The sequence below is a fragment of the Helobdella robusta genome (assembly GCF_000326865.2).
Source record: "Helobdella robusta unplaced genomic scaffold HELROscaffold_91, whole genome shotgun sequence".
In the NCBI taxonomy this organism is placed as follows: domain Eukaryota; kingdom Metazoa; phylum Annelida; class Clitellata; order Rhynchobdellida; family Glossiphoniidae; genus Helobdella; species Helobdella robusta.
Window position 1 is genome coordinate 215217 of NW_008705520.1, and position 25588 is coordinate 240804.

The 25588-nt window shown below is 32.9% G+C and overlaps 6 protein-coding genes across 6 annotated transcripts in view; 3 read left to right on the forward strand and 3 right to left on the reverse strand.

The window, feature by feature from the left end:
- The window catches only part of HELRODRAFT_182703 (hypothetical protein), a gene marked incomplete at both ends in the record, with an annotated part of 1712 nt that extends 521 nt beyond the window's left edge, over window positions 1-1191 (reverse strand). Inside the window, 2 exons of the mRNA XM_009033432.1 lie at window positions 3-595; window positions 647-1191. Of these exons, the coding sequence (XP_009031680.1) occupies window positions 3-595; window positions 647-1191 (1138 nt within the window). The remainder of the gene's footprint in view (window positions 1-2; window positions 596-646) is intronic.
- Window positions 1192-5528: 4337 nt separating this feature from the next.
- HELRODRAFT_182704 (hypothetical protein) lies at window positions 5529-6906 on the forward strand (the record flags this gene model as incomplete). The annotated part of the gene is made up of 2 exons (XM_009033433.1): window positions 5529-5550; window positions 6062-6906. 2 exons carry the CDS (start codon window positions 5529-5531, stop codon window positions 6904-6906), a joined length of 867 nt encoding a protein of 288 aa, XP_009031681.1.
- Window positions 6907-7049: 143 nt separating this feature from the next.
- HELRODRAFT_182705 (hypothetical protein) lies at window positions 7050-8153 on the forward strand (the record flags this gene model as incomplete). The annotated part of the gene is made up of 3 exons (XM_009033434.1): window positions 7050-7588; window positions 7658-7721; window positions 8013-8153. 3 exons carry the CDS (start codon window positions 7050-7052, stop codon window positions 8151-8153), a joined length of 744 nt encoding a protein of 247 aa, XP_009031682.1.
- Window positions 8154-9891: 1738 nt separating this feature from the next.
- On the reverse strand, window positions 9892-11062 carry HELRODRAFT_182706 (hypothetical protein; the record flags this gene model as incomplete). The annotated part of the gene is made up of 3 exons (XM_009033435.1): window positions 9892-10062; window positions 10136-10297; window positions 10682-11062. The coding sequence occupies 3 exons, from the start codon at window positions 11060-11062 to the stop codon at window positions 9892-9894; spliced, it is 714 nt and encodes a 237-aa protein (XP_009031683.1).
- A 4244-nt stretch (window positions 11063-15306) lies between these two features.
- HELRODRAFT_182707 (hypothetical protein) lies at window positions 15307-19249 on the forward strand (the record flags this gene model as incomplete). Its single annotated transcript, XM_009033436.1, has 5 exons — window positions 15307-15814; window positions 16041-16132; window positions 18610-18714; window positions 18842-18993; window positions 19135-19249. 5 exons carry the CDS (start codon window positions 15307-15309, stop codon window positions 19247-19249), a joined length of 972 nt encoding a protein of 323 aa, XP_009031684.1.
- Window positions 19250-23764: 4515 nt separating this feature from the next.
- HELRODRAFT_182708 (hypothetical protein) lies at window positions 23765-24506 on the reverse strand (the record flags this gene model as incomplete). Its single annotated transcript, XM_009033437.1, has 3 exons — window positions 23765-23947; window positions 24024-24198; window positions 24319-24506. 3 exons carry the CDS (start codon window positions 24504-24506, stop codon window positions 23765-23767), a joined length of 546 nt encoding a protein of 181 aa, XP_009031685.1.
- Window positions 24507-25588: the final 1082 nt, after the last annotated feature.

Genomic DNA, 25588 nt, shown 5'->3' on the forward strand with positions numbered 1-25588 from the left:
ACATGCTCCACTTGACGTCCCAGTATTGGCAGCAGTAGTATCAAAGCACATGCCTATAATGTCTTCACTAACGTCCCATAATTTGAGCAACTGAAAAGTTGCATTGGCCTGTGCTTGTCCCGTGCTTGATGCAATTTTAACAATTCCTAAGATTTTCTCCACATTACAGCCAGTCACAACAACAGCCAGTCTATCAGTTCTGGAGTGTGGATCATCATTCATGATCTTCCCATCCCAGTGAACCAGAAGGGGATTTCTGTCACGATCCTGAAATTGTTGACGAATACTGCTGTCAATGGTTGATCGATGTTGCTGTCGTTTACGATGAACTGTGGAACGTGACAGAGATGTATCCCTGATGTCTTGCCCACTAGCTTGTGCAATGGCTGCTGCTAATACTGTGAACTTTCTATCTGACAGGTTTATTCTATCCAGTGCTGAAGCAACATCTGGCGACGACAACATATCCTGCATAGTTCGTGTTTTTTTGCTGGCACTGCTTGACAGACTGTCTTCTACTTCACTGATCTGCTTTTTGTAGTACACTGGAATTTCAATTTCATAGTTGTCCTCTGTGTCCTGCTGTTCACTATCACTGTCATCAGAACTAGATAAATGTAGTGAGGTACTCTCTGTCATCCGCTACTGCTCTCGCTCTTTTCTCTCTTCTTCTTTGCATTTACGTTGTTCTGTGCGCTCTTCTTTCTTGGTTAGGTCTTTATCAATGCCACTCATTTGCATTCGTCGACTGCCCTTCTGGTCTTCAAGAAATTCTATATCTTCCTGAATTCGGATGAGCTGCATGGCGTGTTGGTGAGCAATATCAAACAGCATGTGCTCCTTTTCTTCAAATTCCTTCTCTCGTGCTCGTTGTGCTTCACTTTGTCTGTTTTTGTTCTTTTTTATTAGCTTGTAGTCATCAACTACCGATTTTACTTTTTCTACAACATGAGTATGGTAGGTTGTTGGTATTCTAGCCTTGTTCCACATGTCCATGACCTTATCTGACGACAGTTTTGCACTTTCAGGCACAGTTTTCTTTTCTACTTGATGATAATAAAAAAACATTCTCAGGACATCACCTGTTGTAGGCAATACATTTACTGGAAGTTCACTTTGTAACTGTCCAATCAGCCATATGTTAGTCATGCTGCGTGTTGTAATAGCACCACAGTTTGAATTAGAAGCCATTTTATACGTAGTTAAATATGTACAGTACCGGTATTTCAAAATCATCTCAAATTACTAGTAAATCGACACAGTTAAATTATGCAGATATTTACCCTATTTTACTTTTTGCTGACAACAAATATGGTGACCATAGAATATTTAATAATAATAATGCATTTTAAAATATCTAATATCTATGTTTTGAATTAAGTAAGTAACCAACTTTTGATACTTTTCCAGTTATATTTGTATTTGGTTTCGAAATAATGAATTATCACATTTTTATATAATTTTTAGATGCATGAGCAACCTCTAAATTTAATTTGATTTGTCTTATTTTTGGTTTGTAAGTTTTTAGGACCCAATGGAAACTTTTCAGAGGGTGTGCACTCAAATCAGACAAAAAATTTGTTTCCCCATTCAAATGTGAACCACCCTAATATACATACATAAATATATATATATATATATATATATATATATATATATATATATTATTGGCTTATTGGCTTGGTGCAATGCAACCGACATGAAACTAAGAATCGACAAATGCTCAACATTCGGCACGAGGAAAAAAACGGTTTCCTTCCGATGCTGACCATCGATGGAAAACCAATTCCTCAGGTCGACATAGGTGGACACTTTGTTTATCTGGGCAGGGTCTACGATTTTGAAGGCAACAACAGTAAGGCTAAAGAACAGTTGGTTGGAAAACTGAAAAATTTGTTGTCAGTGATAAACAATCACGACACTACGGCAAACTGGAAACTACAAATTCTACGTAGATATCGATATATACCGTTGCGATTGACATTTGAGTTGCGGACATACAACATTTCCTTGACTTGGATAAGCAACTGCCTTGACTCTCTCATTGTTGAGTCGGTGAGATCATGGCTATCGCTGCCAATCAACAGTTGTGTAGCAGAATGCCTGTCCCTCGCTTACAAAATGGGAGGCTTAAACATTAGGTCTCTCAAACACTATGCCGAATCTTTGCAGATCAAATTACGCAATTATTTAAAAGCACATGGCAATGATGAACTGAAGTGTTTGTGGTCCGAATCGTTCAATAACTATATTGCGATTGACAACCAACTCTCTGATTCGAGCGACACCAAACCGATGATGAATGCGACAATGCTTCGACAACAAAGTGCAGAATTTGCACAATTGACCTCACTCCGTTGTCAAGGTACAATAATCAAAGCAATCAACAATGAGATTCCTGCATCTCGAATTGCTCACTGGTCACGTTACATTACGAGCCTTCCAGAGGTTCTGTTCAGATTTGTCCGGAAAGGTTTAATTCAACAGCTGCCGGCAAATGCCAACCTGTCCAGATGGGGAGAGTCTTCCACTGCCTAGTGCTCGTTATGCAAAAATATGCAAACCAATAAACATGTGTTATCCAACTGCAGCTTAGCATCGACATTGGATAGATATACAACAAGACACAACACAATTTTAGCAATAATCCTCGACAAGTTAAAATCATGCGCCAACCCAGACGTCTCCATTTTTGCTGATCTTGAGACAGGCGATTTTCAACCACCATCACGCTTATTCAAGACATTGCGACCAGATATCGCATTGCTACGCGGCAAATGTTGGAAATCCTGGAGTTGACAGTCTGCCATGAGACTAACTTCTCCAACTCTAAAGACTACAAACAATTAAAATACTCTAATAGCTTGAAAAATAACTTAAACGACGACTTAAAATATTTAAAAATAATAATAATAAATACATTTGAAATATCTACTTTAGGTCTCCTTAAAACATTCAATCTTTCGCTAATAAATATTATTTGGACTGATTATTTTTGCAATAACCTTATAAACTCTGCTATATCATCGTCGTACGCTATCTATTTCGACAGAAATGTGAATTGAATCAATTTTAAAACTAATTAACTCTTATCGTACTCTCTCGATTCGAATGATGAGCTTCGCATATTAATACTCTATTTATTGCATTTGACATTTTATTTTATTTCATTATTTAATTTTATTTGTACTACCATTTTCATTAATTTTATTATTATTATTGTGATAGGAACACGATTTGAACATAATTTAATGCTGATTCCATTTCTCTCTGTGCCCATTTAAAATGTATGGCGAGCATCGTAGAATATCTATGTAATTTACATTATAAGTTTTATTATTTTAACTTTATAATTACAATGTATGTTTTAAAATGAAAATAAAAGGATGTTCTCATTAAGGACAATATATATAACGCCCATTCAATGTTTTCACAGGCGCTCCCAAAAAATAAAACTTAATTATATACGTGGCAAACAAAATAAGTACAAAATCAAATTCAATGCAACTTCAACGAAAATAAAAATGTCTTTAAATCTTTTTTAAATGATTGATGATGAAGCCCAGGTTTTCTTAGTAATGCAGGAAGACTGTTCCAAACAATTCCAGCAATTGCAATATCACGTGATCCAATCTGTAATCTTGCCACTGGCACCCTTAAGAGATTCGTATCATCTGACCGAAGGCAGAAACCAGATGCCGTCCCTTTTCTGGTAAATTTATTGGTCATGTAATCTGGTGACATTCCGTTTAATGCCTTGAACATGATCACACCAACTTTAAAGATTATCCTCTTATCAATCGTCAACCAGTGCAAATCATTCAAAATTGGCGTAACGTGATCAAACTTAAATTTACCGGCAACTAACTTTGCAGCTCTATTTTAAACCGATTGCAGAATATCAATAGATTTATCAGGTATTTTATACAACAAGCTGCTGCAGTAATCAAACCGAGATTTAACCAACGCATCCACCAAAGTTTCCAAGTTTCCAGTGCTTAATTCTATATAAATTCCGGAGACAAGAGATGCATGAAACTGATCCTTCATCAATAATAATCTACTATCAAGCAAAACTCCCAAATTGGTAGTAGCATGAATAAACGGTATGTTAACATCATTTACTGATAGAATTCACATTTAATTTTACCAACTGCTGCCATCTGCCAACCGGAAGCAGCTGAGTCTTGCACTGATTGAGTCTCAATAAGTTATATAACATCCATTTTCCAACCTCCGCTAAGCATTTGGCAAATTTATCAACCTCAGCCTTGAAAAAACCAGGATGACCAGTCACCATTATTTGAATGTCATCCGCAAATGCATGGCAGGTAAATCCATGAGAATTGATAATATATACATTTGATGTATATAATATAGACAGAATAGGTCCGAGAACAGATCTGTTAAGTACCCCTGTTTGACCATTTTGACCATTATATATATATATATATATATATATATTTATATATTTCGGAACGAGGTTTTCTTTAATACAAACATTATTGAAGATATATGCCCATTTTGCATTAATGACTTTCTTTAATGAACACTCAACAAGTCTGAATTTATTAAACTCGTATTTATTTAAAACAATAGACATGGTAAGGTTAACAGCCATTAAAGATCATATGCTCAAATCTCACGGTTTGCCACTAACCAGAGCATTACTTGATGTTAACACGAAAATACTTGAACGTGAATCTCACCCAGTTCGCCTCAAAATTAAAGAAGCTTTATACATCTACAAGAATAAACCCGCTATGAATAAACAATTTAACACATTTGATCTCTACATCTTTACTCCCAGTCTAGACATGATAGTCCACAACGTGCCGTTCATACCAATATCCTAGAACCACCAATGTTGCGCCACTTCGAATACGAGCCAACGCCAAAAGAAGCGATACTGTTTAATGGTGAACATGTTACCACTCGTCATAGGACTAATGTTTCCGTATCGCTGGTTTCGTTATTCGACAGTGCATCTTAACATCCATATTAGCTGTGATACATTACAATTACTTGTTTTATTTTTATTTTATTTTTTCATTTTATTTCATTTATTTTATCTTATTCCATTATATTTTTCATAAATAGTCTATATTCCAATTTAATCTAATTTAGTTGTTTCATTTACGGATTTGTTTATTAAAATTTCTTATATATCATTATAAACTTAATAATTAATTTTGACAATTTTCCATATTCTTTCCACACATGTCTTCTTTTCACATTTAACTAACTTATTTACGTTTTATTTACATCATCCGATTTTAACAAGTTTTCACCGAACTAAACTTCAGTATTAATTTATTTGTTTTAATATTTAATTTAATACTAATTTACTAACTTTTTATATACATTTATATTTTTAACCATAAATTTAATTTGTACATGTTTTGCATTGTTTTCACTAACAAAGGTTTCTCGTTATTTTCTTAATAATTTTATTACACATACATTTAATATGCATTCTAATTTTATAAAAATATTTCATGCTATTCTTATTTTCATAGGCTCTGAAGATGGACTTCCCGAAACAGCGCTGTTAGCCTTACCATGTCTATTGTTTTAAATAAATACGAGTTTAATAAATTCAGACTTGTTGAGTGTTCATTAAAGAAAGTCATTAATGCAAAATAGGCATATATCTTCAATAATGTTTATATATATATATATATATATATATATATATATATATATATATATATATATATGTACGTATGGCTTTGGCGTTGCACGTTGATTTTGGCACTTAAAACTTTGTAGAAATTCTTAGGATTAATTACGTATTACGTTTTTTAGCTAATAATTGTATATATTCGCTTCATTTAATTTAAAAAATTGAAATATTGTTTGTTTTGTTGAATTTAATTTGTGGAATAAGTAATTTAAACATTGTTATAATTTTTGTTTTTCATTTTTTAAAAAAGTCACCTTGACAACTGTGTTGTTGTGCCTGGATATTTTGTTTTGCTGCAAAAGATCATAAATAGTTTGGTTTATTATTTTCATTGTTTGCCTGTGAAGCATTATGTTAAACGTTCGACTACTAAAGGCATCAAAAATGGTGTTAATAGCGTTACATGCTGTTTTTGTGATTATGTTCCGCCTGCAGAAAGTGTACCTAAAGACATTCTGCCTGCCATGAACAACTGTAGAAATCTCAGATACATTTGCGATGGTTGCCTCAGGTCTTTCGATGGTTTGAAAACATTGACCAAACCAATTCTGGATAAAAATGATGAAATAGAATTGGAAATTAAAAAGATTTCTGAACATACAACCGCGTTATGTAAAGATTTTTGCAAACTAAAGCAATTGGTAGTAGCAAATGGTGATAGGTTGAACCAGATCAACAGCGTCGACAATACGCTCGATAAATCATTTGACAATTTCAAGCAGCAGATGAATGAATCTTGGACTGGTATAGTCAAACAGGGTATCGATGCGGTTAAAAATGACGTCAAGGTTGTGCAGCGTACCCTCGAAGTGGTGAATACTATCAAAGAGAGAGAAAACAACGTCATTATTTTTAACTTAATTGAATCTAATAGAAAGGACAATGATTCAGTTTCTGCTATTTTGCGCTCTCTCACTGATAACTCTATCAAGGATGATGATATTTTAAGAGTCACCAGACAAGGGAGGAAAATTGATGATTCAAAAACTCCACGTCCAGTTATTGTTAAATTCGCCAGTTTTGTCATCAAAAACAGAGTCATGCGTAGTATTTCGAAAATTAAGTCTTTCGAGGGTGAATTCAACAAAATCAAAATCAGTCATGATCTAACACGTGATCAGCGCGTTGAGCTGCGAGAATTGATTGCCAAAGCTAAAACTAAAGAAGCTAATGATGGCCATTGGAAAATAGTAAAGCTTCAAAAAAGTGCAATCATCTAGTATTAAATTTTGGTCTTCTTAATATAAGGTCTGTTATAGCAAAGTTTAATGTTGTTTATCAATTGTTATCTGGTGGATTGGACATTTTCCTTTTGTGTGAAACGTGGCATGGTTTTCCTGAAGATCCTTCTATTCAGTTGGCCATGCCGCCAGGTTTTAGCTTCTTGCAAGTGTTGAGGCCTCATGATCCTTACCATGGTGGTCTTATTGTTTTTTTCAAGAAGATGTTCAAGGCCAGGAAAATTGAAGTTCCGGTTTTTCAGACCTTCGAGGCTATTATAGTTGAATTTTCTTTTGAGTGTCGCAAAGTTTTTGTTTTTGGTATTTACAGACCAGGTTCAAAATTGGTCACATCTTTGTTTTTTGGTGAGCTGACATCGGTGTTGGAACATTTATTTGCATTGGGTGATGGTTTGATAGTGGCTGGGGATTTTAACATTCATATTGAAAAGCCTGGTGATACACACTCATTTAATCTGCTTGAAATATTTGATTCGTTTCAGTTTACAAACGTGGTTAATGAGCCTACCCATAACTTGGGTGGCACACTTGATTTATTTGCGTCCACTCCTGATATTCCTTTGTCTAATTGTAGAGTGGATCCCAGTGGTGTTTATTCAGATCATGGTCTGATTAATGTTTCATTCTCGGTCAGTGTCAGGCTACCATTGACAACAAGGCGGTTGGTACGCTCTTGGAACCGTTTGGATACACATCGTTTTAAATCACTAATTTTAAACTCTCCAATCAGTGGTCCGTTTGATAGTGATGACGTGGATGATGCATTTGTGTTGTTTGATCGTGAGATGAGGAGGGTTGTTGATGAAGTGGCTCCACTACACTATGTCAACTCTAAACATGTGCCATTAGCCCCTTTGTTCGACGGAGAGTGCTGGGTTTTGAAAAGGCTATGTCGCAGATTAGAACGGGTTTATCGAAACAACCCAAGTGATAAAAATAAGAATATCTGGCGACAAGCTATTAAAGATAAATATTGCTTGTTTGTCAAAAAGAAAAATTGTTATTGGAAAGACTTGATGGAATCAAATAGCAACAAACCAAAACGTCTTTGGAATGCCGTTAACGGTTTGCTTGGAATGGAACAGGTAATGGATGTATCAGAAGTTGATCATAGTTCTCTTGACTTTTCCAAGTTTTTCAAAAGCAAAATTGATGATGTTCGTAATTCAACCAATCATTGTGATGAACCAACATTCACTCCATGTGATCTTGATGAAGCTACATAAAAAAAGTACTGACAGCTACATAAAAAAAGTACTGACAGCTACATAAAAAAAGTCATTTTAGAGTCTCCATCAAAATCTTGTTTTCTTGATTGTGTGCCCACAAAAATTCTTAAAAGATTTGTTGATTTGTTTTTACCGTTTTAAACGTTTTTCATAAATTTGTGTTTAAGTTCTGGCTCATTTCCATCAGCGTTTAAAAATGCTGTTGTTACACCGATTTTGAAAAAGAATTCTCTTGATAGACATGAGTTAAAAAATTACCGACCTGTATCTAACCTTATGTTTTTGTCAAAGTTGGTTGAAAGAATCGTTTTATCACAATTTGCTTCTCATTTGAAAATTCATAATCTTCTGCCGGTTCACCAGTCGGGTTATCGTGTGTTTCACTCGACGGAAACAGCTTTAATTGATGTTTCGTCAAGGTTGTATTCATCAATGGACGAACAAAATGTGTCATTGCTTGCTCTCTTGGACATGAGCTCGGCGTTCGATTGCGTCGATCATGCAATACATCTCAAAAAACTGAAGCAAACATTTGGACTATCGGGAGTCGTTCACAAGTGGTTCGTGTCGTACCTTGCTGGTCGTACTCAACAAATTTTATTCAAAACAAATTTGGCAGCTGTCGATGCTTTGTCATACGGTGTACCACAGGGTTCCGTCTTAGGTCCCATTCTCTTTTTGCTTTATACAGCAGATGTCTACACAATAATTGAGTCGTACAATTTCAGGTTTCATGCATTTGCTGACGACATCCAAATAATAGCCAACTCCTCTCCCTCGTCGTTTGGTGATGTAGTCGATGATTTAGTATCGTGTTTATCAGCCATTGATGTTTGGATGATGAGGCACAGATTAAAGTTGAACCAATGCAAGACCCAGTTTTTGCCTGTGGGTACATGGCAAAAAGTGAATAGAGTGGGTATCAACACTATCAGAATAAAGGAATCTGTCATCGAATTTTGTGCGTCAGCCCGTTCAACAAAGAATTGTCTTCAAAATTGCCCTACTGGTGTATAAAAGCATTAATGGATTAGCGCCGAAATATTTAATGGATCGAATTGTTCCAAGAAATGCACCGTTACAGTGTCAGAAGTTACGGTCAAACGATTTAGATTTGTTAACAATTCGACAAACTCAGCTTGTTGTTGGTTGCAGAGATTACGATGTTATGGGACCGAAGATTTGGAACAGTTTGCCGGTTGACTTGCGAAATCGTGGGTTGTCAATTACTGAATTTCGAAGAAAGCTAAAGAACCATCTTTTCAGACAAACTTTTCATGATATGATTTGATTGAAGTGAAACATTTAATCAACTTTTGCATTAGCGCATTTAATCAACTTTTACATTGTTAGCGCATTTAATCAACTTTTACATTGTTAGCGCCTTTGAGAACAATAAAGGGCGCTTTATATATAAATAATCTAATAATATATATATATATATATATATATATATATATATATATATATATATATATATATATATATATAATAATCTAATATCATTATCCACCTTTGTCAACACGTGCATTTTAAAATTTCCTGAACATGAATACCGACATATTCACATGAACATTTTCAGAACATGAAATTCTAAATTACTCAATTACCGCCAATGAAAATGAAGTATTATTCTGACGGGTAAAAATGGTATTCTATTAAAAAATATATCAGAAAATTCAAAATTCAAAATTCAACGTAAATTTAACCTTTTTTATTCTTTTACCCTGCACTCCTAGAGCATCTTGGTTAATGCAATAGCATACTGATTCAACAATAAAGATTGAGAAAATGGTTCAATATTTCTTAAATCATTTGACATGATCAGAGGAGACGCCATAATGCACCACAAAGCCATTTGAGACTTTTGCTGTTCCATACTCAATCCAAAATTGCCAATTATAAGCTGAATAGAAAAACATATAGCGTAGAGTAATTAACTGACATCATATATTTGTTAATGTTACTTTACAACTAACCATATCTGGGTCGTTAAAATTTCCTGGACCAGCATGTTTTGAAAAATTAGTTTTGTCATCCCCATAGAAGTTGATAATAGAAGTCACACTTTCCCAAGAATCTTCTATGTCGCCGAAATTTCGCCACAAATTACAATTTTCGGCAATTTTCGTGTAATTCGGCTTTGTAGTGTAAAAATTGTATTTCCATAATAAAAAAAATAATCACAATTATTTACAAAAATTTAACTAGCAATTATGAGATTGATCACATTTACATAAAAATTAAAAATCTAAATAGCAAGCAATGTATGTCTTGGATACTAAAACAAAAAATTATGCTAAATAATAAATAATAAATGTTACTTATAAAGCGCCAATGCAAGCGAAATTAAGAAAATTAATAATAAACCACGGCAAGTTATTTAAAACAACATGAGTTCGAAAAACAAATTTACAAAATTAATATTATAGTTAAAATGAAATAATAGTAGTTAATTTAAAAATAGCGTATAAAATTAATAGATGATTTAAAATAATAAGTATTTAGAATAGATTTGAATCCACAAAAGGAGCTAGAATTTCTGATGTTTGGAGGTAGAGAATTTCAGACAGTTGTAGCAGCATGACGAAATGCTCGTTTCCATTGTTGGTTGATAAAATATTTTGAAGAAGTGTGGGTGCTTTGGCAGAGCAAAGATGTTGATTGTTCATATTTAGATGAAAAAGACAGTCGAGGTACAACGGCGAGTGCGACAACAACCTGAAGACAATGAAGGCGATTTTATACTGAACATGGTAATGAAATGGAAGACAGTGAAGGCTTTTTAAATTAGATGTTACAGATGCTAGACGGTGAGGTGGTGTATCAATACTGAGCACAACTCTGGCAGCCAGATTTAACAGCCTCTGAAAATGTGTTTCCTGCTTCTGAAATATGCCAAACATTATTGATTTACAATAACCGAGTTTGGACAATAACAAACAACGTACCCGATTCCCAGTTATTAACACCTTTAAGCTTATAAAGCATATCACTAAGTTTTTGTTAGATGGTGAATGATTAAAGCACATCAGAAGAAGCTGCATTTGCATATATGTTGCAAGCCTTCACGGCTTCCAATCCAAATAGACTGACAATTTGTTTTCGAGGTCCATGGTGCCAGGAAGGTCACGAATGGGATAGTAACTCCACATCGATAGACTTAGTTATTGACAAAATTTTATAGTGAAACGGGGGTAGTTTGGTAAAGGAAAGATTTGTTGAGTACAGAGCATGATGTAAGCAGGGCTGTAGCGGGGGGTATACGGTGGTATACCCTGTGGTTTTTTCATAGAAATTCGTATACCTTTTGGTTTTGCCTAGAAACATCGTATACCCTCTGGTTTTGCCACAAATATCGTATACCTTCCGAATAAAATGCGTATGACTTCAGAAAAAATAATTCTTCCTTGAAGTTATAATTGTAAATTATAATAAAAATAGGTTCGGCTCATTTTCTATCTTTGTAGTTTTTGATAAAAATCAGTTTCCATAGTGACATGGTTACCGTAAAAATACAATTAGATGTTTTTTTGTAGTTACTGATTGAATTTATAGTGAACTTATTCAAAAAAATTTTTTAATTTTTCAACATTTTTTGGCGTTTGTGTATTGTTTATTCAAAACATTTTAGAAAAAATTAATTAAGAAATTATCACAATTTTTCTTTGCTCAACCGCTGAAAGCAATTTATAAAACTCGATTATAAATTTATATATCAATAATAATAAAAGTAAATACACAAAAATAATAAAAATATAATTCAATTTTTTATATGAGTGGAATAAAACTCAACAAATAGCTATTGAGAGAAGAGCAGAAGTTGGCGAAGACAGAAACAAAAGAAACGGAAGAAAGGGGTGGAAGAAAACACATCTACTGGTATTATATCAGGTGCCAGTACAGGTAGAACCGAAGTAGTAACCAGTAACTAACCACAGAAAAAACTCAAAAAAGCGTCAAATATCGAGGTTTTAAGGTACGCTAGATTTCGAGCAGTTTTAGAACAGTGAAGGCTGTATGGGAATCATAAAATCTATATTTTAAAGCTTCTGCAACTCTGGATTCTACTTAATAGGGTAAAAAAACGGTTAGAAAGTCCAGAATTCCTGTTGGATTTAGCGCTTATATATATATAAGTTTCACGAATTGTCTTTTTTATCATTAGAGCTGCAGTTTCTAACAACAACTCTACCAAGAGCAGCAGAAAAAACAATAGAAAAATTATAACAAGAACAAGTAGTATTATAAAAAGTTTTAAAACATCTTTTGGCGAAAAAAGCTTGCTAGCATCAAACGCAATTGAGAAATTGATTTTTAGAAATAAACGTTTAGTTACTAATTTTAAAATAGTGCCCATTGATAAAAATAAATTTCTTTAATGGTGCTATGATGTGCCTTATCGAGATTAGCTTATTCTGTGTATTTTAAAGTTTCCCAATTATGCTTACGACCTATTTCACCACATTTGGAACATAATATATGGTCGTAAGTTCAAACGGACCACCGAATACGTATATGTCATATATGCAAATATCGTTAAAAATAATTTAATTTAGCAAAGTAAACCAACTTGCATTCTTAGACTACCTAATCATGCAACAAGAGAGGGAGTTGATTTCCAAGGTTCATGTAAAACCCATTAACTCAGGCAACTCAGGCGTTGTTTATAACTTTTTAAATCGGGCATATAAAATTTTATCAAATAATACTATATTTAATTCTAAACTGATCACGATTAAGCAATTCTTAATCAACAACAATTATCCCAATAGATATTATCCGCAAATATGTTCAGCACTCGTTAAACAAACTTTACCTATTTCAACAAAAACAGTAGTACCAATATTTTATCAAAATCAAATGCACGACAATCATAAAGTTGATGAAGTTCAACTCAGGAATATCGTCAAAACTAATGTCACTATGTGTAATGACGACCATCAACTTAAGTTTATCATTTATTATAAAACGAATCGAACATCTAACCATGTAATTAAAAACAGCAAGAACCATTCTACGAACTTCTTGGAAAAGAGTAACGAAGTGTACAACTTCACGTGTCCAATGTCACAAGGTGTTGTGGAAAATTAAGTTGGGTATTCACGTACAACTCTATCCAGAAAACTTACGATACACCTTCAGGATGGTGCTATTAAGAACCATATGCAAGATGTTCATGGTTCATAACTGACAAGATGCCAATACTAAAATATTAGATCGTGAATCGCTTCCAGCTCGTCTCAAAATCAAAGAAACCTTGTACATTTACAACAATAAGCCTAATATAAATAAACAATTCAATAAGTTCGACCATAGTAACCATTCGAACTTTATTCTCAGTACCGCCACGACATCCCTCAACATATGACTACCACAACGGATGCTAATCCACCTGAACGGCCAAGTTTTGTGTTTCAACCAGCTCCAAAAAACGCGCACCTATTTAACACATAGCAGCTGACTCGTCATCGTATCACCAACGTTACTGTTACAACGTTACAATTACTGCTTCGTTGATTTCCATGTTTGACAGTGCGACCTAGATGTCATGTTACGCGTGTTGTTGCATTGACCTGATCTAAACCAACTATAACAACAATATAAATTAACCCCTGAAATTTCATTTTACATGTTATTTTATTTAATTTTACTTCGTTTTATTGATATTATTTCTATCCACCATATTATTTTATCATTTAATTTTTATGTATTTGATTAACATTTAATCAATTTTATTTGGTTTTAGTAATATTATTTTAATCGTATACTTTACTTTTATTATTAATCTTTTATGTATTACATTTACATATATTAAATTTTATTTTAATCTTAATTTTGACTCATTAGATACTTCATTATTTCATCTTATTTATTATTCATCTCATTTTATTTTATTATTCTCTTTATTTTAATTACTTACTCGCCATAGTTAGTCTTATAATTCTTGTGCGTTATTCTCACATAGGTTGAATTTGATTCTGCAATTGACGTCATCCATTTATTACAACCAATCAAAACTACTATACACAACCTTCGTCAACGCAGGCATAACTATCAAGTCGCCACTCAATCAACATATCAGGAAAAGAAGACCTTCATTACAAGACACCTTAAATATATTAGCACTCAATAAAACTTTATAATTTACTCAATCTAGCTTTCTTTTTACTTATCGATCACCTCACTAAATCATTATCTAGTCCATCAATAAATTACTTTATGTCTTTTTATACCATTACTTTATTTTATTTTCAATACTTTTCATGTTTAAACATTTTTTTCTCCGTTTTTTATTTATTTATTCCTTTATTTTTTCGTTACTATTTTATGCCTTTCATGCTGTAACAGTTTCTGCGTCTGTCAGATTCTGATTTTTTAAAAAACAAAAAAATGGTGCTTTCCATAGCTTCAACGTTTAGTTTGTTTAGTTTCAATTTTAATCTAACTTTATTGACGTTTAACGTCTTGATTTTATATTTTTGCTTCGGACTAATGAAGGTTATTTCGCTAAATATTATATTTATTTCACTGTTAATATTATTTGAATTAATAAGTATTTTGATATTTTAATTGTATTCTCAAAGGCTTTGAAGATGGACATACCGAAACAGCGCTATCAGCCTTAACTATGTCTTCAAAATCAGTTTTTAAATACGAATTCAGCCAATTCAGATGTGTTGAAGTTATGTTTTTAAAAAATGAAAAAAGTAATAAATACAAAATGGGCGACTATTTTTAACGACTAAATATATATAAATTGAGGCTTTATTTTAAAACAGTAACTGTAGACCCGACCGCCGTTTCTGAATGTAAAAAAATTACAGACCCGGCGACCGGTTATAGGAGAGGGTGGGGTACGTTGAGACATGGGGTACAGAGACAAATCAAATAATTGTTAAGCGGTACATAATTTTTTCTTTAGAGTTAACCTAATTTGTACTTTAGTAGGACCGGTAGTTAACAATATAATTTTCTGCGACCAAAAATCGTGTGTTGCGTTTTTTAATTTTGATTTTTGATTTTTTGACAGATTTCTAGACATGTTTATATTTGGTTTGGAATGTAATTGTTCAATTATTTGTAATGATACTGTGTCACTCCTACATGAAAGTTTGACGTTTCAATAAAGAATTAGTTCATATAGAATATGACTGATGCTAAAGCGAAAGAGGCGGCATGTCAACAAGGTTTTTTTATACAGAGTAAGGGGGACGGTTGGAAGGTGGAAGATCATAAAGTTCATGAAGGGGACAGAAAATTAGATGATTTGTGTAAAAATGAAGGTTCATCAAACGGCTTTGTCAATAGATTGCTGAGCTTTGATGACAATTTCAATGATGGTAAAATATGCCTAGGACTATTAAATATCAGATCAATTGTATCCAAATCAAGTGATGTGTATGAACTCCTGGTTGATGGACTAGATGTGTTAGTGTTAACAGAAACATGGCATGGACATCAAAATGATATTTCTGTAAAATCGGCAATGCCTGACGGGTACAGTTATGTTGACTATGTCAGAAAACATGATCCATATCATGGGGGATTGATAATCTATTTTAAAACAGGGTTCAGATACACACGATTTGATTTACCATCATTAGCTACGTTTGAGGCAATAGTAACAAGAATAACATATGGTAAACATGAATTTGGTTTGTTGGCTATATATAGACCTGGATCAATGCCTATCACAACTGCTTTCTTTAGGAAACTTAGATGTTTTTGAAAAATTTGTCCTTGCTGGTTTCAGATCTTGTCTTGGTAAGTGATTTCAATGTTCGTGTCGATAGAGAAGAATGTCCACATACCAGATCATTGTTGGAGTATTTGATGATTTTTGTTTGAAGAATTGGATCGACCAACCCACTCATAACTTAGGTGGAACACTGGATTTGATTGTTTCCAGTAGTGGTTTGTGTATTTCTGATGTAATGGTTTATCCAAGTGGAATATATTCTGACCACGGGCTGGTTAAAGCTTGTTTGCCTTTTAAACGGAAACTAATCAGTAAATGCTACAGGGTGATCAGATCGTGGAAACATATTGATGAAAAAAAATTTATCTCGCTGGTCATTGGTTCACCGATTGGTAAAGCATGTTCAGGTACAGATGTTGACAAGTTGTTTGACCTATTTGAAAATGAAATAAGAAGAATTTTAGATATAATTGCACCGCTACACAGAGTAGAATGTCGTCATGATTCTGTGGTGCCATGGTATGATAATGAATGTCGGGAGCATAAAAGACTCTGTAGAAAGCTCGAAAGAAATTATAGGAACTCAATGTCAAATGATGGAAAAGTGCACTGAAATCAAAGAAGTTGGTTTTGGCCAAGAAAAAGAACTGTTTTTGGTCAAATTTGGTTAATGAGAATAGAAAAAGACCAAAACAATTATGGAATGCACTAAATAAACTACTTTGCAAAGCCTCTGTTGACAATATTGATAAGACTGAAACGGCGCACACTAGTGATGGCTTTCTAAAATTTTTTAACGATAAAATTGAACGAGTTCGAGATGCAACGGCTGGTAACAAATCAGTTTTTCTTGAGAGGGAGATTGAAATGGGCAGTGGGTTGCTAGTATTCCGGAAATATAGTGAAGAAGAAATAATAAAAATAATTACAAATTGTCCAACGAAAACATGTTTACTTGATTGCCTTACAACGTATTTCTTCAAAAAACACATTGGTTTGTTCTCTGGGTTTTTGACAAGTCTAATCAACTTGTGTTTGACTAATGGCATCGTTCCTGCATCCTTTAAACATGCAATAGTTATACCACTTCTTAAAGGAATAGATCATGATGTCAATGATATTACCAATTATATGCCAATATCAAATCTTCGCTTCATATCTAAGGTAATAGAAAGAATTGTCGCTAACGAGCTGTTAAACCATGTCTAAAAATAATTTGTTGCATAGTAATCAGTTAGGATACAGAAAATATCATTCGACAGAAACAGCCTTGTTACATGTTTTTTCAACTTTGTGCGCAGCGATGAATAACCAATATGTATCGCTGGTTGCTTTCCTAGATATGAGTGCAGCCTTCGATTGTGTTGATCATGATATTCTACTGCGGAGATTATGTGAAGATTTTGGTGTAAAGGGGACAGTACTCGCATGGTTCACATCATATTTTTCAAATCGTACTGAACAGATTTTTAACAATAAAACCTGGTCTAGAATTAAGAACATAAAATTTGGAGTTCCTCAGGGGTCGGTGTTAGGACCAATATTGTTTCTGTTGTACACACATGAGATCCTGGATGTCATCAAGTCCTTTGGATTCACGGGGCATGCCTTTGCTGATGATATACAGATTATTGCTAGTTGCCCGCCAGATGAGTTTGATGAGATGGGTAACAACTTAACACGTTGTCTGGCAGAGGTCAATAAATGGATGATTAAAAACAGACTAAAACTTAATCAGAGTAAAACAAAACTATTGCCGGTAGGAACCTGGCAACAGCTTTCAAAAATAAATATCTTATCACTGGATATAGATAATGTCAAAGTGGAATTCTGTACAAATGCTTCAAGTTTGGGCGTTAACATTGATTCTAAGTTAACGTTGGATCATCACATAAAATCATTGATGAGAGTTTGCACTTTCCAACTACGTAGGTTGAAATTGATAAAAAAATCGCTAGACGAAAATACTCTTAAGATGTTAATGCATGCATTCATCCATTCGCGTTTGGATTATTGTAACAGTTTGTTCAACGGCTTACCAGAAAAATCATTTGGGATGTTACAGTCAATTCAAAATCGTGCGGGTAGAGTTGTGTCTGGTGCCTTTAAATACGACCATGTTTCACCAATTTTAAAGCAACTACATTGGTTGTCTATCAAAAATCGTGTTCTGTTCAAAACTTGTGTATTAATTTTTAAACGCATCAATAATTGTGCACTTAGATATTTGATAGACAAAACAACACGAAGGGCACCTCATTATGTCAATTTGCGATCTGATGAGTCAAATTACCTGGCTGTACAGACAAGCCAGTTAAGAATAGGATCTAGAAATTTTGCTGTTTTGGCTCCTAGGATATGAAACAATCTCCCAAGCCATTTACGGGATCCTGGTCTGAATTTGTTGACATTTAGAAGGCTGTTAAAGACTTATTTGTTTTCATTCTAACATTGTTTTTGTTTTTGCATTTTGAGAGCGCTTTTGATAAATTTTACATTTTAATTGGCGCTACATAAGTTGTAATAATAATAATAATAATAATAGAAGCCAAATTTTTATTCCAATTGGTTTTGGCACTACGTCGAATAATTATGTCAACGACTGTGTGGGGTAAATAGAGACAACAATGATGGGGCACAGTGAGACGTATGGGGTACCTTGAGACAATAACAAAACTGATGTTAAACATAATTTTTTAATTAAAATAATTATTAAATGATTATATTATTATTATAATAATTGATTTGCAGACAAAAATGAGAAATAGGATAAGAAAAACCAGCAATGGCATGTTTTTTGAAGAAACCATGCGTCGTGCTGTAGGCGAAGTAATGAATGGTGATTCTTTACAAAAGGTAGCTTATGTTCATGGCTTGTCATTCCAAACATTGGCCCGCTATGTCACAAAAGCATCAGTTGCGCATCCTGGAAAAATTGTCAAATTCAAACCAAACTATGTAACTTGGAGAATATTTACAACAGAACAGTCTGGAAGAATATATCTTGACAAGTCCAAAAATGATGTATGGAATTTCAACAAAAGAGTGTAGAAAAATTGCATACGAGATGGCCAAAATTAATGGAATTAGATTTCCAACAACATGGAAAACTGAAAAATGCGCAGGTTTAGAGTGGTTAGGTTGTTCATGAAGCGGCATCAAACTCTTAGTATTAGAAGCCCTGAAGCATGTAGTCTCTCACGGGCTACATCGTTTGACCGGCAAAACATTGGTCAATTTATAAAAATTCAAAAGATTTTCCTGAAATCACCACAGTTCTGTTTCTGATTATCTGGATCTTGCTCTTAGTGGGCCTTGTCCATCCGTTTCAGATCGCTGGATCCTACTCATAATAAATTTAGTTCAACGTCTAGCTATACTGGACAGCTAGCACCTGTTACATTTTTAACGGCGGAGCAGTTTAAGGGATATCCAAAAGCAGGAAATAGAAAAACAAACAACATAGGTAGAAAAAAAGTCTCATAGCTACTGACACTCCAGAAAAAGCTTTTCTGGAAGCTAATAATACAGATAAAAAAAATTACACCTACATTGAAGGACAAAGCCAAAAAAAATGTTTATTAAAAGACTTTACTATAACAGATCCTAAGGAAGTTAACAAAAATAAAAATAGAAGAAATGCACTGTCAACCAATGAAGACCGATATATACACTATCTTTGGATATACATTACGTTCTCCATTGTTGTTCCTCGTGTTCCATCGTTGAGATTTTTAAGTGTTTTAGTAATTTAGTAGTTTTGAGGCAAATTTTCTTGTTAATTTGTTTATTATATTGCTTGTTGAAAGAGAAAAATTTGTTACTTTTGTAGATTAAAAAAAATTATCTGAATATGAAAAAGAATCTTTTGTGAATTATATTGTTGCTGATTCAACAACGGTTGAAAGAGCACGAAAGAAGCAACCCAATAAAACATTCAGGTTAGCAATTTAAAATTTGAACGAGAGTCTAGATCTTACCAAAGAATACGCAGAATTTTATTCAAACCTCGAGCAAGGCAAATATGCTCATTTCTACAATTTAAGAAGCACTGACAGAAAATATCAAGCAGGCGATAAGGTAGTCGTTTTATCAACAAATTTAGGAGAAGCTAAATTACATAATCGCTGAAGGGTACCCGGAGTAAAAGTAGAAGTAAAACCCCCTTATTCGTATATTATTGATATAAAGGGGAAACGGCAGTACGTTCACGCCAATAAAATTAAACAATATCATGAGCAAGTTGCACTCTTGTAAGAGAAAAAGAATTCAGAATTAGGTATAATAAAGAGGTTTGATAAACTCAATCAGTATAAACTGGATCCTCAAAAATTAGAATATCTATTTACGTTAAGGAAGGATAGATTATTAGGTTAATGCAGCTACAACAGCAGACTTTTTTCAATCGGCCAGGGCTTATTGGAATAATTGAACATGAAATTAAAAGACTACCCGAATTCAAACCAAAACAATTTAAACCCTACAAAGTGCCAGAATTATTGAAGTAATCGGTAAAAATACAAATCAAAGATATGTTAAATACAGGAATTATTGTGCCGTCAAAAAATGAAATGGTAAGCCCAATTGTTTGCATTTTGAAAGACTCCGGAGATGTAAGACTCGCCATAGACTATCGTTATGTAAATACATTTTCTGCCAGTGATTGTTTTCCAAATCCAGATATACCAAATGTATTACAGCGAGTAAGAAGAGCCAAATATATCAGTTGTTTCGACGCAAAATCTGGGTGTTTGCAAATTCCGATGAAACAAGAATTCCAATGGCTCAACGCCTTTGTTTGTGAGGATGGCGTGTTTGAGTTTACCCGGATGCCGTTTTGGTCTCAAATACGTTTGTCCGAGGAATGACACAAATTTTAAGGAATATTAGGCAATTCACTGAACCGTTTGTGGATGATATTGCGGTATTCTCAGATACCTGGGAAGATCATATAAGACATTTAGACCAATTTTTAGCCGTGATACAGGAAGCGGGATTAAAGTTAAATATGGCAGAAATTACACTCGCTCAAAGTAAAGTAAAATTTGTGGACATATAATTGGATCCGGGTCCATTGATATAGAAAAAACAAAATTAGAAAATTTGAATAGAATGAAACCACCAACGACGAAAAGGGATTTAAGAAAGATGATCGGTTTCTTTAGTTATTTTAGAAACTTTATCCCGATGTTAGCAGATACAATATATGTCATTACCGATCTCACACGCAAAACGGCACCCAATAAAGTGCAATAGAAAGAAATTCATCAACAGGCATTTAATAAAATAAAGCAACAACTAATGAAAGCCACCGCAACACATACCATTGACTTTACTAAAGAATTTGGTATTTATGTGGATGCTAGCATGGCAGCGGTAGGTGGATGTTAGACACAATGGTCAGATGACAGGAAGGAGTTGCCTATTGCTTTTGCAAGCAAGAAGTTAACGCCAGCACAAACAAAATGGTCAACGATTGAGAGAGAGGCATTCGCTGTTACATGGATATTAGAGAAATTTCGACCGTGGATATGTTTGTCCAAGATAATTATATTTTCCAATCATAATTCCTTGAAATACTTATTAGAAACAGCACCTAAAAGTGCTAAATTGAACCGATGGGTCGTATCATTACAAGAATATAACATAGAATTTAGATATCATCCAGGTCGAAGTAATGTGGTAGCCGATTTTTTATCACGAAATCCATTAAGTAATAACTCAGATTTACATAATGATGAAGAAATAATGGATAATAATAATGATAAATGAAAAGGTGGCTGAAGAGAAGACAAGAGTGGATTGTACAAAGAGGATTGGAGGTTGAACGATAACATCGTTATCCCCTCGTCATCGTTTTTGGGTTGGGGATATGTCAGAGATATCGCTAATGGAAATTAAAAGTAGTAACTGAACACTACATGTATGGATTTGGATATGTGTATACGATATGCGTGCATACGGCGTGAGTGTGGAATAGAGTTGAATCGAAGTTTTAAGTGAATGAACGTCATTAATTGCAATTTTGAAAGTTATTAAATCGTAATTTCGAACGTTAACAATTGTAGTCTTGTACGGATTTGAAAGGCAGTTGTGAACGTTGTTGAATCGATTTTTGAACGAAATGACCATAAAATGTTATATATTATTAACGTTTATGAATTATTAAGTATAATTTATGAATTGATGATTTCTGTTAGTTTATCATAAATAATCAGTTTCGAAAATAATCAGTTTGTTTTGTTTTGTATTGAATTAGAAAGAACCTAACAAATGGTGTTATTATTATTATTGTTGTAGTTGATGTTGTTTGTGTTAATGGCATTATCGTTGTTGTTATAATTATTGTTGTTGTTGTTAGTGTCATTACAATTGTTGTTGTTGTTATTATTATTATCGCTGTTATTGTTGTTGTTACTGTTAATATAATTGCCATTGTTGTTAATGTAATTACCGTTGCCGTTATTGTTGTTAACGTTATTACCGTTGTTATTGTTATTATCGTTGTTGTTATTGTTATTGCCTTTATAGTTATTGTTGATAATGGTGACAATATTATTATTGCATATTTTCCATTGGCGACGTTCAAGCTACCATTAATGTTTGTTTGGTTACTGAAAAATAACGAATTTGAAAGATTGCCCAAGTGTTGAAGTCTAAATTAAAATTCTTGCAAATGGCCGTTGATAAATCTAGCATAAAATTGGTTTGATGGCAGAGCCGAATTTACCAATAGGCTATAAAGGCTGGAGCCTAGGGTGGCAAATTTTAGACTATTCTTGTGTGGTCTGCATGGTTATAATGATAGTTGTAATCGTGTACTTTCGTTATAGATGTACTTGTATTATATCTTTTTATGAAATAATACACTGATTTTCTTAAATGAAAGTAAGGCAAAAAAAAAATGGAATTCTAAATGTACTATTGAATAAAAAACTTGCATTTTGTATTACCAACAATCTATTGATCAAGTAATTTGAAATCAATCAATCAATCAACCAATTAATTTGTAAAGCTCTATTTCCGCGATGTTCAACAGCGCTCCTCGGTGAATTTTGCAAACAGATGGTCCTTGGGATTCGCTCTGAACTTCGTAAGTGATGGAGAAGTAGTCAGAGAGTTATAAGAGAGTTGCAGATTTAACAAAAGAGTGTTCAAAAGAGGTTGAATAAATATATCTGATAAATACTTATGAAATAATTTAGATTGAGACTTATACATTAATGTGCAAATTTTTTAAATTATTCTATATTTTTTAGGCAGCCAATGCAAGAGAACAAGATATGTTGATGTATGAGAAAAGAAACAGGCACGAGCAACCAGACAAGCAGGAGAATTGAAAGCTATAGAGTGAAATAAAAATGTTTGATTTCGTATTACTATTTTTTACTATAAACTATGAAATTTTTATGAAATTTTTGATGTTGATTTCATTTTTTTTTTTGACTGAATAGTTTGCACGGATATTATTTTACCCAGAGCACTAAGAGAACGTGAAAAAAGATTAAAATTCACCATTTAAGATAAATAACTTTATATATTTTGCTAGTAGATGTATTAAATATTGTCTGTTAATAATAATAAAAAGTTAAGTAAACGCGAGGCGGCAAAATTTTTTTAAGCCTAGAGTGCCAAACTCTTAAACCTACCTCTGTTTGATGAATGTACAAAAAAATGTCACAATGTAAATGCTATAACAAAGGCGTAAATTATGAAAACAACAAAAATATTACAAACCACCATCGATCCTTCTTGATAGGCAGGCCAACTGCATGAATACACAATAGGCCTACCTGTTCTGTTTAACCAGAAGCCCATTGCTGGGTAGCCTGGTGAATAATAATATGTAAAAGATATGCATGTTTAAAATGGTCTGAATAAAAATCAAACTATAATGGTTTTATAATTATTTGCCTTCATCAAACTGCTCTATTTCAGCATAGCATCCATCCATTTTGAAGTAATCTACACCCCACTCTGCAAATGTATTTGCATCAGCTTCAAGATAATATATACTGCCAGGATATCCTCCACATGTCAATGTTCCAAAATCCCCATAAATCCCAAATTTCAATCCTTTGGAGTGAATCTAAAAATTTGTGATTAGTGAACAATAAGACACGCTTTGAAATTAAATAAGAATGGAATAGATGTACAAAGCTTACATAGTCAGCAAGTTTTTTTATTCCACTTGGGAATCGGTTCTTATCAGCTTGCAATCTTCCATTTTGATCTCTTTTTTTCTCAGACCAGCAGTCATCAATAATTACATATTCATATCCAGCTTTTTTGTAGCCCCCAGAAGCCATCTTGTCAGCCATATCCATGAACAATTTTTCACTTAAAATTTAGTTTCATTAAAAATTAGTAAATTTAAAATTTTGAAAAATTCATTTTAACTTAATATATATATAGATAAATATAATTATTATTTATATTGACTAGAAAAAATTATAACACCTGATGCAGTTGTTAGGATCATTTTTACAATCAACATTGCAACGAAATCTTTCCCAACTGAGCCAACCCATTGGTGGAGTCCGTGTCAAGCCATTGTCTAGTGCCAGAATCTTCAGCAGGCAAGAAGTAAAAATAATGGCAAATAAAATTGCTCTTCCAACCAAAAAAACTGAAACATTGATACTCATTTTGGACATCTATGTTTTAGTAGTGCCACGACACAACCAAAACTAAAATAATTTAAATTTTAAAATTTTAAATAAATAATAGAATCCTAAATTAAAATTTTATTGATTCAATTTCAAATTAAAAATACGAAATATTTCTTATGTAACTTGTTATGTGTGTTAATGTGTTAATTTAGGACAGTACTGTCACATTACTTTTGAAACTTCTTATTTATTTCTTTTCTCTACTCACAGATTCACGTGTCTCACTTTTTATTATGACTTACCTTACCATCAGTGAAAAATGAAAATCAGGTTGGGGTTGATGTTTTTTTGGCTGAACAAGCCGGCCAGTGAAGTAGTTAAGTAGATTAGATTAGTAGCATTAGTTAGTTAGTACTTTACTTTAGTAGTTTTAAATTATCATTAGAGATTAGAGTTAGACATTAGATTTAGAAGATTAGCATTAGAGATTAGACATTAGGACAGGTAGAAAAGAGTTTAAAACTTTATAAATTTATATTTCACCAAATTCAGCCATTTTTAACGCTAAAAATAATTAACGTACACTAAAGAATAATTTTTTAGTGGAAGAAATGGCTAAACGCTAGTTATCGAATTTCATTAAATTAAATTGAACGATCTCGGCGGAGAAAGCCAATATGTATGAAATGGAAATCCCCAGCAACACATCTAGTGAGTTTACGAAAGATTAAAAATGAGAGAGCTTTTAATTAAACATATAACTTCCATTCCTATTCATGCATATATAAATATATAAAATAAAATATATATGTATATATATATATGTGTGTGTGTGTGTGTGTGTTATATAGAACATTAGCATACCCATTTATATATATATATATATATATATATATATATATATATATATATATATATATATATATATATATATATATATATATATATATATATATATATATATATATATATATATATATATATATATATATATATATATATATATATATATATATATATATATACACATATATATATATATATATATATATATATATATATATATATATATATATATATATATATATATATATATATATATATATATATATATATAT